This window comes from Rhodnius prolixus, unplaced genomic scaffold (assembly GCF_049639745.1).
Source record: "Rhodnius prolixus isolate KJV_2025 unplaced genomic scaffold, Rpr scaffold_3, whole genome shotgun sequence".
Classification (NCBI taxonomy): domain Eukaryota; kingdom Metazoa; phylum Arthropoda; class Insecta; order Hemiptera; family Reduviidae; genus Rhodnius; species Rhodnius prolixus.
In genome coordinates this window covers 53387970-53401121 of record NW_027411603.1, presented here as the reverse complement: position 1 = coordinate 53401121, position 13152 = coordinate 53387970, and the positions used below count along the sequence as shown (strand labels likewise).

The window sequence follows — 13152 nt, the reverse complement described above, 5'->3', positions numbered from 1 at the left end:
ATTAATCGTCGAAGCATTTTTTTTTTGTTTCATGGTCTTCTTTAGACTGAATACTTGTTGAGGTTTGCTTCGCAATAAATCTACTTTTCTGTAATGCTGATTTTGTCAAGAGTGGAACTGTACAATATTTTACTGCGTAACATACAGGACTCCACCATTAAATGAGCAAGAGGTTGAAACGTAAGTCCAACCACTCACTTCCTGCCCTCACTAGTCGGGGGACAGCTAGAAGATACGAGTAAGGGGAAACCTTGACTATGCAGCGGGTAAAATCCCACTCGGATTAGGGCAGCACTATTCAATGGCTTAGTGCAAAAAAGCTGCTCATTGAAACAGGAGACGTTCCTTCTCCAGCGAGATTGTGTTGAGGCTTTCAGACTCTCCGCGCTTACAGGATGATCTCCTTTTTAGGGGGAATGTCCCCCCCCGTGTCTCGGAAGTCTGGTGTCCTGTATTTTAGGAAAAGAAATAGGGAATATCAGAATTATAGAATTCACTAGCGACCGGTACTTTTTATCTTTTAAAGGCAAGTTAACTTTCGTGGACACCATTTCTTTAAAAGATAATGAAAATGTAAAGAATAGTGTTAATTAAGATAGTTTGATGCTTTAAGTGGTATTTCTGCTTGCATCAAATCATTCCAAAATTTTAGTTTAATAACTCTAATAGAAAAATAGAATTCTTTTTAAAATTATTATCATCGTGAAAACGTTTTAAAAGACGATAGAAATGCCGAAAGCCTTATCTTTTATGTGGATACCTCTTACATAAAAGAATGACCAGCCGTTCAAGGCGATGATAACTGCAACAGATGAATGTTTACTGGGATAGCAACCATTGCCTCATTGCTGCGGGCATAGAGCTTTAAAAAAGTTGGCGATAACGAAATCTAGAAAAATCCCTGGTTTATCACCCCGTTGGGAGGCTTTAAATAATTTTGTTTCGCTGCTGTAATAATTAATAGAACTTTCGATACATTTAAGTTGGCTAATTTGTTTCAATCAAAACATTTACAGATCAAGTTTAAAGTTGAAGGAAATGGATGCTGCATTAGTCTAAGAGGTGCTACACTGTGTCAGTCGAGGCAAGCAAGTCCACTGTGGCTTGGACTAATTAACTTAATTGTTAAGTTAGCAAGCCTAGAAGCGAGTGATTTCTGGGTGCCGTTGGAATTGAGTAGTCTAGTACTAAACTTGCCCATAGAGTACATTTAACTTTGCCAAAATGTTAGTTAAGAGTTGGGTACACTCTCAGTTCTAGCAATGTTGGTACACTCAGTTCCTAATATTGTTACAGAAGGTCCTTTCCAAAGCGACGCACTACTGGTGCCAGAGAACTGTCTATTCGATCACATACACAACCAGACTAAATGTTGGGAGTTCGAGAAATGGAATCAAACTGCTGCCCAAGCTTGCCAGGATCGGGACATGTCGTTAAGGACTTTTGCTATGCTGTTGCCATGTGGAATCTCCTTGTTTTCTGGTGTGGAATTCGTCTGTTGTCCTGGCAAAGGTAAGTGAATGTGGCTTGATACCTCGTGAGTCACCTCGAAACTGTCACATCGACATTGACAAATACAACAAAAAGCCTAAGGGCAACATTTCTGCATTTTTAGTCTAACTGACTTCCGTTGTAAAGACAATCTTCTCGCGATAGTAAAGAATATTTTTATGAAAATACTGCTGTGGATGTTGAATAAACAGCAGGAAGCTAATTGATAACTTATTTAATGTTGTACTTAACGCTGGAATGCCAATAATGGATGGTTTCTCCACCCACGCCATTTTGTATTTATTAAAGATTTTGCTGGAACAATAAATAGTTGAAAATATTAATAATAATACTCATACTATAATAGGAAACAGTCTGCAGCAAGATCACGTACCAGTGCCTGTTAAACAATTTTAAGAGCAATAAAACTATTATAAACCAACTCAAGTAATTTATTCTCTACAGTGTACTCTGTCTTAAAGTTAGGTATAATTTTTAGACCTTGTCTTTATGTCTTGTCTTTATATCTCTTTCAAATTATTCAATTTGATTCTAGAAAAAAATTTAATATTGATTTCTTTCATTCCTCGGCCACTCGCTTCGATTGCATTCAACTCCTGAACTCGTAAAAGGGGGGAAAAAGAAGAAAAAAATCAATATTTTACCCAGCCTAAAAGATGTAGGTGATGTTCTAGAGCTGTGACTCCTGGAAAGTTCAAGCACAGATAACCTACTCACTAATATTTAATAGAGCCATCTGTCATCCATGAGCAAGAAATGATGGTCGCCATGACAAAGGGAAGCTTTTTGCCACGCAGAGATTGATGATCCCTGCACGGATCGTAACTCCAGAGTTGTTTTGTTTCATTCAGCCCTTCATTTGTAATGTTCAGATCGATTTGACCAGCTGCTGGAATTTTGTTATGGTGATTAATTGTTTTTAAAGTTGAAAATTTACGAATTTAAACCAGTATTCAAAAAGCAATTTTATTTTTTTAAATTAATAATAACGCCTTTATTGCCCTTTTATAAACTATTACTATTTGTTAGGGTTCGTTGCGTTTATTTCATGAAGAAAGATAGTTTTCTTTTAATTTATAGTAAACTCTGGCAGACGGCTGTACCCACGTCAAATATACTTGTTTTTTAAAATGATGTAGTTACTTTTTTAAAAAAAGTATTATTATTACTATTATTATTATTATTTTTATGATTTAAGGCGCATCAACATCTATGGTTATTGGCGCCCGGAGCTTTTTTCAGTGCACTGCCGGCCTCCGGGCGGTTTTCTCTCGTTACAGACAACACTGTCCATCACTGGACAGTGAGCTGTAAGAAGCTCCTAGAAAGAGAAAATCTAAGGGTCAGCAGCTGGATTCGAACACGGGACCTCCGCGTGGGAATCCAATACGCTAACCGCATAGCTAATCCCTTCCCTTTATTATTATTAATACTAAACAATTAATAAAGAAAGTGGTTAGAAAGAAAATAAATCAAGTTAGTTGCACTTGTATTTAAAAGAATAAAATTATTTTATTAAAAAAACTGATTATTTTTAAATTAATTATTGATTGACCCAATAAATACATTTCATTTTATGTTTTATAGTTACTCAATAATTTTTTTAAACAGGGCGCATCTTTGGGCATAAGCCTCTACCAAGACATTCTGTCCCAAGCTGAACGGCCATGCTTCACATCCCCCATAAACCCAAGATGGGTGACACAATATCCATCACTTTCTTCTTAAGCTGATCGGGCATATTACCTTTGAAAATATTCCTGAATAACGAATGATTGACACTACCCTCTGACCATCCTCTTCCATGTCTGTATTATGTATTTATGTTATTTATTCGTTTATAGTGTCACTAGTGCTCTTGATACTCAAGTGCAGTAAATATATAACGCGAGCGCAACGTGAAAAGTTCTGCGCTTGCGCAAGATTGTGTCCTATTAGTCCCAAAATGTACTAAATTTTCTGCAAAATCTCCGCATTATTCTGATGAAATATGACATTTTTTCGTTTGCCGTACCGGCCAATTCTCAAGAATGTTTTATTTCAAAAAAAATGACTTTTGAGCTGTTTTTTCTATTTTTTGGGTTCACAGGATAATAACTTTTTTTTCGCGCTTGCAGAAGTGCACTCATTTTGCGCTCCTCGTGAACTTACGAGACAGAAAGTTATGTCTCTGCATCTCCCAATTGTATTCATAGGACTTTGCTTCTCCGTTTTGAGATGTTCTGTCATTTACTACCCCAAAGATATTTCTTGTAATAACTTGTGTAAGATAAACCACTCCGCTATGTGTGCAACTTGTGTAAGATAATCCACTCCGCTATGTGTGCAGCCGAGAAGAACGCTATAAAGAAGGTGATAGTGCCAGCCCTGCCGATGGGTGGTTCTGAAGTGTTCGACAATATCGACGACACAGACACTGACGACCTGGAGGCTGATGACGACGATTCGGACGCTGATGATGACGAGGACGAGGACGATGATGATGACTACGACGGGTGCGATGACAGCAGCACTACCAGCACTACATCCACCTCCACTACCACAGAGCCGCCCCCACCTCCCAGGCCCACCACTGGCCTGCCCACCGCTGACCCCTATTTTACTAACTTTGATCCTCGGGCTGAACATCAAGCGTACAAGGAAGCTCTGCAGCGACTCGAGGAACTGCACAGGGAGAAAGTGACTAAGGTAAATTTTCTTATTAAACTGTCGCAGTAATTTGATTACGATTCAATAATAAAAATATTAGTTTTAGGATATATCTTTTTCTTTAATATCTTTTAAATAAGGAAAACTTGTTCAAATAGTTTGATTAATGAGTAAATACGTATATTAAATTCTTAGAATACTAAACTTGTAACCCAAAAATCGCAGGGACCTCCCTCCAATGAAACATTTTTGCAAACTATGAAGTTCAGCGTAAGTTTCTTTCGAAAGTTAAGTAATTTAAAAAATAAATGCGTTAGAATTTGGAAGATTATTGCAAGCGGAAGTCGCATGAGTGATACTCGCCAGATTTCCTTCCGCCTACAAGGCACCATTTAGACTGTTGATCCCAGAGGATTATCCTGTTACAGAACGGAAGAATATATAAATTATAATATATAGTTTTCATTGCCATTTTTTATTTATGAATTGACCGAATTTAAAATTACAGGTCATGAAGGACTGGTCCGATTTGGAAGAAAGATACCAGGACATGAGAAGTTCTGATGCTAAAGTTGCTGAAGAGTTTAAACAGAAAATGACCCTTAGGTAAGTATTGGATCAAAAAGTTGGACGATAGATAACCTGAGGGAGAAAAAATGGTCAGTCTTAGAGCAGAGTGACTAATTGATCTTATAGTAACTTTCAAATCAAAGTTGTATTGAAATGTGTAATCTATTTGAATAAGCAATATAAAAAAAAAAACACGTAACAAATGTTATAAAATTAGGTATTTCTGTTTGTTTAGATTCCAGCAGACTGTGCAATCGCTTGAAGAGGAGGGTAACGCCGAGAAACATCAGCTGGTCGCCATGCATCAGCAGCGAGTGATGGCGCACATCAATCAGAGAAAGAAGGAAGCCATGGCCTGCTACACGCAAGCACTTGACGACAGTCCCATTAATGTACGTCAGAAAACTGTTACCTATCTTAGCAAACTAACCTTGTCCAGCAATTGCAGTGTAAACGCGAGAATCCTTATTTTAATACATTGTCGCATCCGTGCTTACGAGTCTCTACAGAGACAAGTCTAGCGCAAAACTTCAGCTTCTAACTTGAACCTACCAAGATAAAAAAGCTTTTGTAAATTAACAGAAAGCGAGAATAGAAACAGACTAAGCAATTACCCACTGATCTGCCCTTTACCTAATTATCTTACAACCAATCAGACTTGAGTATATTTTCAGTAATCAAACTTGAACAAACATTACAGATGTCGTCTAACAAAGTAGTCTATTTTGAAAAGAGAATTTCTATTAAACATTCGGCGTAAGTTCAGTTTAGGATTCTTTGTTCTTAACTAAATTGGTTGATTGAGAAATCAGAATAAATAAATGTGAAACTTTATGATTTTTCAGACCCACCGAGTACAGAAATGTCTGCAGAAATTGTTGAGAGCTTTGCACAAAGATCGTCATCACACTATCTCCCACTATCGACATCTGCTGACTTCAAGTCTTGAACAAGCGGAACGAGAGAAGTCCATGACTCTGGAACATCTGGTGGACATCGATCATATGGTGAACCAGTCTCTGCAGATGTTGGACAGGTTCTATTTGGTTTTTATTTCTATTTCAATATCCCGCGGCTTAAAATAGCGTCCATTTAAATCCTTTCGAATATGTATTGCTAATAACAAAACGTACATAACCTGCATAGTTACATTCTTTGGATGTGCTTAATCTAACAGGGTGGACCGTATAAGACTGCATGAGGATTACGCCTTGCTGCATCGTTCTTGTAAACGCTTCTCGGATTCCGAGTCTGAGTAGTTCTGCGCTAATCCCACCCTAGACATGATTTCTTAGGTTACTTCACCGCTCCATGAAGCGGTACTTCACAAGCTCTTCATTAAGAGTCCTGAAAAGATTGGCGGCATCTCTCGCGGCGATATCTATCTTATAAACGCGGCCCTGATTTTTATCGACCCACTAGGTCTGGATAAGAGGTCCTGATGTCAGTAATCCTGTAGAATCATATCTGGTGATCTTTTTTAGCCACAAACATATACATCAATATGATGATAATCACAGCTGCGTTATTATAATGAACTGTTCTCCTGGCAACTTCAATACTATCCTGCGAAACATTCCTGATATAGAAGGCAAGACAAATATCAAGCTTAAACCCTATAAGTATGGGGGTTTAATAGATATTTGTAAATTAAGCCTATAAACACAGTTGGATTAGTTCGAATAGCAAGCTTCCATTTGTTAACTTGGTCGTCCACCTTGGATGACAACGTTATACATCCCAACAATTTTAATAATCAAATATAATTAATTCTTTCTACAGATTCCCAGAATTGTCTTCGAAGATTTCGCAGCTCATGTCCGATTACATGCAAGCCTTGCGAAGTAAGGATGATACTCCGGGCTCACTCCTCTCCATGACTAGAGAAGCAGAAGCAGCCATCTTAGATAAATATCGTGCTGATGTCACCGCCATGCAAGAAGGTAGTTTTAAATGAATTAATAGCTTATTAGTAGTTTTTCTGGCTAGTAGTTATGTCAATATTTACTTTAATTTATTTTTTCTCAAAAAAAGATAAGGAACGTGAAAGAGTTTTGGAGAAAGAACGGAAAGAGGCGCACAAACGGGAAAGAACTGAACTAAGAGAAGAAGCTCGCAAGATGAACGGCGGCCATTATGATCCTGAGACTGTGGAAGATGAACACAGCACGGAAACTGTGGGACCCAGCTCTGAGCCGAACAGTCCAGTGCCCATCCTTTCTGAACATGAACCACAACCATATGCACACGCTATGACCCACGATATTAGCCACCATGAGCCGGTAGGATCGTTACTTGTGCCTCAAATTTGGGACGTTTTTTTAAATAATGTGTCTCTTGCAGATAAAGCTGTTTAGTGCGACCTGGAGGATCTATCGTGGTTCCCGAAAGTTGCACATAGCAATTATCTCTGCACGTCCTAATTGTAACGAGTATTTAGGGTTTCAGTATTGAATGCTGTGCGTGGCTTTTGTGAGACTGGGATACCCTCTGGGTCGCCAAATCCCTCAAGATGTAAGCTAGTCCACTTCCCTTTAGTTCGCCTTTGTCTTACAGTATCTGTGTTTCTATTGCAGACGTACTCAGTGAGAAGGGAGGTGTACCACAGGGAGACCAGGAGCGTCTACTTTACACTTGCATTCGCTGGAATCGCTCTGATGGTCGCAATGCTGATCGGTGTTGCTGTCCTGAGAAGGCGAAGTGCCAGGTCACCTCAGAATCAGGTAATTGATTTCGCATCGGAAAGCTCGGTATCTATGAGTAGCCTAAGGGCGTTTTATTGAAGCAATGTTTTTAAAGAGAACATTTGGGTATATGATTGAATTAATAGATGATAGCTTCATGTAACCACTTGCAAAACAGCATAACACAAGAACGAAAAGAGATAAATAATTTCATATAGAACATTTTATACATCAATTAACAAGTTTGGTAACTTAATTAATATAAGATTTGAACCAAATAGCAACTCAATTTTATTAGAATATTAAAGTAAAGGAGGAAATTCCTTAACTCTTAAGGAATTGCAAAGAGTACTTAAAATTGTTGAATATTCATTTGGAAGGTAAAATTCAGCTAAGTATTCGGAAGGCATTTCAACTCATTGTTCAGTCTTACCTCCACCTCAAAGTTCAAAATATTTATCCAAATCAGCTGTACACAGCAAAAAAATCTAAATTATAATTTTCACCCAAAAACTGTATTTACACTCAGATATCTTTGTAATTAAGATTTTTCTTTCAAGGTAATTAAAACAAAAAATTAAATTTTATTTAATTTTTTTCTTTTTTGTAACAATTCTAGGGCTTCATAGAGGTAGATCAAGCAGCTACACCGGAAGAACGTCATGTGGCAAACATGCAAATCAACGGATACGAGAATCCAACCTACAAATATTTTGAAGTTAAAGAGAACTAACTGTATGTGTAACGTATGTTTTTATTTAAATAAGTAGAAATAGTTAGTCGAGAATATTTTTTGTTTTTATTTCAGTTTTAGTTGATCAGAGTTTTGCCTTATTATTTGACAGGTAAGTAATTATTATTGAATTTAAACGAAATATTAGTTCAATAACTCTATGCAAAAACGCGATAGCAGGACTGTGTGGCAAGAGATGCTCTTTGGCAATGCTAGGATTTCGTAACTGGAGGGCGGCTGCACAGGAAAGAGTCGCCTGTGGAGGCCAAGACTCTTCATGAGTTGTAGCGCCATTTAAGAAGAAGAAGAAGGACTCCATGCAGAAAGGCGAGAAACCCTAAAAAAAAATATGGACTAAGGATCGAAGGATCACTTTACCGTCGCGCACTAGCTGTCTCAGCTGACGCGGAGTCAGAAATGTAGTGCGTAACGGAAGTGAAGTGGAAATCTCTACACCAGACTGAGTAATCTATCTTCTGATGACGAATGAAAGACCAAAACCGGTCAGGGGTACAATAAACGGACCTGCTAAGACGGATAAAATCAAAGATAAACGGGAAAAATAATGGTGAAAATTTGGTAACTCCCAGAATGAACGAGTAATATTCTTTACGAAAATCATGTGCAATTTTGTCCATAATTTATCCAAGACTTACATTATACGATGTGCGCGACGAGTTTAAGTTGTGCTTGAGGGGACCGCAAATCCTAACCGGAGCCTTAATTAATTTCTTAAACTCCCCGCAAGGAGTAAACTGTTGCATGCAGCTACTTGAGGAGGAGCAACCTCACGGGGTAACCTGAGCTCAGTACACCATGCACACTCACCAGAAGAGTACCATAAACATAATCCACAAACACACCTACACTACAGATAATGTACAGACAGTACACAACTTAGGGCTACCGCGTCCCTAAGGAGATATGGCTAGCCTGAATAGCCATAAGGAGGCAGCCCCTTAATCATAAGGATAGGTTGCTAATGGGCGGCCTATCCCTCATACGACTGAAAATTTATAGATTACAAGTACCTCGGACACTGAAAGGTAGACGAGGAATGATTAAGAAGAAGAAGAATTTCTTAAACCTTAATTTGTATTTCTAATTTTCTAATTAGTTGATAATTCTTACATTTTATTTATTATTTTGTTTCAGAAAATAAACTTTGAAACAAAAACAAAAAAACGAGCAGAAAGGTAAACAAAAAAGAACAAAGAACGAAACAAAGAAAGAAACAAACAAAGACGAGGTGGACCTAAAAGAATGGAAAAGAAAAAAAACCTTAAAACATAAGATCTACCTTAAAGAAACGGCCAATTTGTAAATTTCTCCTTATGTTTCTATTTTGTGCGTTTTAGTTAATTTTTGTTTTAGTTTCTTTCAATTTCCTTAGTTATAAATTTAAGAAAAATATATATATTTTAAGAGAAGAACCTGTAACCTGTAACAAAAATATTAGTTAATTAATGGAAAATAAAAATATTTAAATTAAAAAATGGAGAAAGATCTTTTTAAATTCAAAAAGAAAATATTTTGATACCTAGTTCTGCATAGAGGAACCATTGTAAAATTTAAAAAATAAAAATATATAAAGATTATAAAGAAATGAAGATATATATAATTGTAATCAAATTTGGTGTCATAATTAAGGAAATAATAAACAAATCTAGCTAGTTCTTGTGCCATATATTTGATTTTTTTTTTTATTAAATTTATTTACAATTACGAATCACTTTATAAAAATCACAATTCTGGTCATTTATATAGTAAATAATTAAAAAATAAAATTAAAAAAAAAAGAAAAAAAAAGAGCGTAGCTTACTTAATTGTAATTATTTTATTTTTTTAAATAAATTAAGTCACCAATTTATTAATTTAGTTTGTATAAATGTAGGATGTAATTTTTCAAAGAATTGTCAGAATTTATTGTTATGTACGAAAGTAATATCAGTTGGAAAACAATATTATAAATAGCGTGTTTAAATGCCAAAACTTTGGTTGCTGTATTTTCACATTTTAATCAAGGTTTATAGAAAATAATAAACGAACAATACTTGATATAATATATATATGTATAGTTGTGTTCTGGGCTAGATTTAAGGACTTGAATTGGATTGAAGGAACCAGAGGAGACTGATGCTCTGCTTTGGCTCAATGATTGTTGCATTTTTCTGCCCCAAAATGTTATGCGCTCCCCCTTAATATAGCTGTGCTTTTTTTTGGGGGGGGGGGGGCTAAAAAAAAAACTTTATCGATGGCCCAAAGTGGGCGGCATGCTGCGATTAGCAAGAGCAGGTGGGGAGGGGTTCCATGTCTTGCATCAGTCTTTACCAGAGACTATATAAAAAAAAAAACAGTATTATTCAAACAGGAATTCAATGTTCTTAAATAAATTATTCGGAGTAAAAGCTCATTTATATACAAGCGAATCCAGAGAATGTGGTCGTTCTATTCGGTTACTGTTCACAGGATACCTCCCCATATCTCTAGGCAAGCATAAACCTGTCAGTGAGTACCAGAGCAGTGCTCGGATTCCTGTTCCCTTATCGTGCTCATCCCATGCAATGGGTTTGGATCCTTAATGGTGGGAGTGTTGCTATCCAGGTTCTGTTCGTCTATAATATTATTTAGACCTTGAAAATATAAAAAAATTACATACAATCTTTAGCATTTAAACATTTTTGTATTATTATTTTAATGATCGTATACCACATACAATATTATATAGTATATATATATATCAATTTAAAGTTTTATTTTTTAAAAATTTATATACTTTCCTTGTATTTATTTCCTATTTGTTAAGTGAATTTAATTTACATAAACACAAAGCAAAAAAGAAAACTAGCAGTAGAATGAAAATTTAAGCCCTTCAAATTTTGTACAAAAGGAGAAGTCCCCCTATCCTTAAAGAGGAAAGTTATTCTTCATGAACTCCTCTACACCCACTTTTCTTTTAGAGCAAAAGGCAAAAAAATTTACAATATTATTCAAAGGAAAAACCAAAAAAAAAAAATGCACGCTTCGCACAATTCGTTGATTTTTTTATTTTCTCACTTAATTGTGGTACTTAAATATATATGTATATGTATGTATTTCAATTATATATACATATGTGAATTTGGTTTTTCCTTACTCATTTATTTGTAATTGTTCCATTTTGTTTGTTTATTTTTCGTGTTACTAAATATTCATTTTATTATTATTTTAAAAAAGTTTTAAGTGATATTATAACCAGTTTTTATGGTAAAAATAAAAAAAAATTGAATAACAAAAAATGGAGCTTGGGTTCCTCTATTCAGTTATTCCGCAATTTAGTATTTTTTTGTAAATCATTATTATTTAAACTGAAATTTAGGAAAGGAAAAAGAATACTTCAACAAACAATAAATATTTAAACATAAAAAAATTGACGATAATAATTAATGTGTAAAGGTTATATGTTAAATCACAATTATATATATAGATTTATAAATTTTAATTTTTAAACTAATTATAACAATAAAAAAAAAAAATGTATAAAAAAATATATTTAAAAAAAAATCATTAAAAAATAAATATTTTACCAACGCCTGTCTAGTAAACAAACAAAAATTAAAAGTTTGATAATAACAAACTTATCCTGTGTTGTATTTGTCGCTTAAAAAACAAACAAACTTAATGTAGCTTAAAAAAAAAAAAAAGAAAAGAAAAAAGAAGGTATTTATAAGTTAATATTATTTACTTTGAAAAATATTGCTTTTTTAATACCCTACCTCAAATTTTTGCATCGTAATCGTTCAACTTTTGGTCGATTATTTTTTTTGGGGGGATTTCCAATGCATTCTTCTTGTAAATTTTGTTCATCTATTGCGTTAGAGAATTTGGACTTGTGATTGATTTAAGTCACAAGCGTACTGAGAGGGGGTGGGGGGCCAGCTGAGTCATTGTCCATGATAGTCAGATTAAAACTCAGTATTATTCTACTACAGTTAAGTAGTACACTAAAATTTTATAAAAATAAAAACTGGTAGATTCACAAGAAATTTGCGCCCATCAGCAATCTTAAATTGTCAACGATTTATGTAGGTAAATTTACTTGTACACAATCAACATTCGTAATAAAATAAATAAAATATAATACGTACTGTGAAGCGCCTAGTGATCTTTAAACACACGTTTGACACGTATTTGAATTACACTAAAATTCGCATCACAAAATATGGGTCACTAAACTGTCAAATTGCCCCCACCTGGTCGACGATCTCATGCTGTGCATTCCCTTAGTAATTTTGATTCCATTTCTTGATTTTATAAATCTATTTGTCAAATTCTCTAGACAGATAAAAACGATGTACCGAGAATCCATTAAACAATAAAATGTGATGAACCCATCCAAATCATTCTACTCCCAAAGAATCGTTGGAAATCCGTAAAAACTTGGGTCAAAAATTTTTTTTAAAGAGAACAATAAATCGTGTTCGCAGGAGAGAAAAGTCCCTTAATTGAGGCGTTAATTGGGATAAATAATACAGTAAGGGTATAATTTCAAGTTGTACATTTAACACACAAAATGGCGCATTTTTAAAAAATATAATCTTAATTAAAAAAAAACATTCCTTTAAGTTGTTTTTTTGCGTAGCTACTCATAAAATTTTCTCTTATTTTTGGTGTTTTCCATTTCTTTATTTCCTTCATTTTTCCTTAAAATAAAAATTAAGAGAAAAAAAAAGAGAATTGCCCCAAATTTATTTTTGCATTTCTTACTAATACTAGTAAAATAGAATTTAGGTAAATAAAATCTTAAATAAGAGAAAAAGTTCTAATTTTTATCTGTTCCACTGATTTTCTAAAACTATATTAGTTTTAATAATACATGTATAGACATGGTATATACATATATATATAATATATATACAAACCAAAAAAATTATATATAGAATACACACGATAGCTAAGAAAGAAACCTGAATAAAGTAAGAATTTGAAGAGGAAGAGGTAACTACCTTATGTAAAGTACTTAAC

General features: G+C 34.7%; 1 protein-coding gene across 3 annotated transcripts in view; it reads left to right on the top strand.

The window, feature by feature from the left end:
- Appl (amyloid-beta-like protein) overlaps positions 1 to 8150 on the top strand; it is a 184254-nt gene extending 176104 nt beyond the window's left edge. For all 3 annotated transcript variants that reach the window (XM_074126975.1, XM_074126977.1, XM_074126976.1), the window contains exons 4-12: positions 1297 to 1512; positions 3842 to 4200; positions 4670 to 4767; positions 4967 to 5123; positions 5577 to 5767; positions 6514 to 6674; positions 6766 to 7013; positions 7308 to 7454; positions 8035 to 8150. In XM_074126975.1, the coding sequence (XP_073983076.1) occupies positions 1297 to 1512; positions 3842 to 4200; positions 4670 to 4767; positions 4967 to 5123; positions 5577 to 5767; positions 6514 to 6674; positions 6766 to 7013; positions 7308 to 7454; positions 8035 to 8148 (1691 nt within the window). In that variant the 3' untranslated portion in view covers positions 8149 to 8150. The remainder of the gene's footprint in view (positions 1 to 1296; positions 1513 to 3841; positions 4201 to 4669; positions 4768 to 4966; positions 5124 to 5576; positions 5768 to 6513; positions 6675 to 6765; positions 7014 to 7307; positions 7455 to 8034) is intronic.
- The last annotated feature ends 5002 nt before the right edge of the window (positions 8151 to 13152 follow it).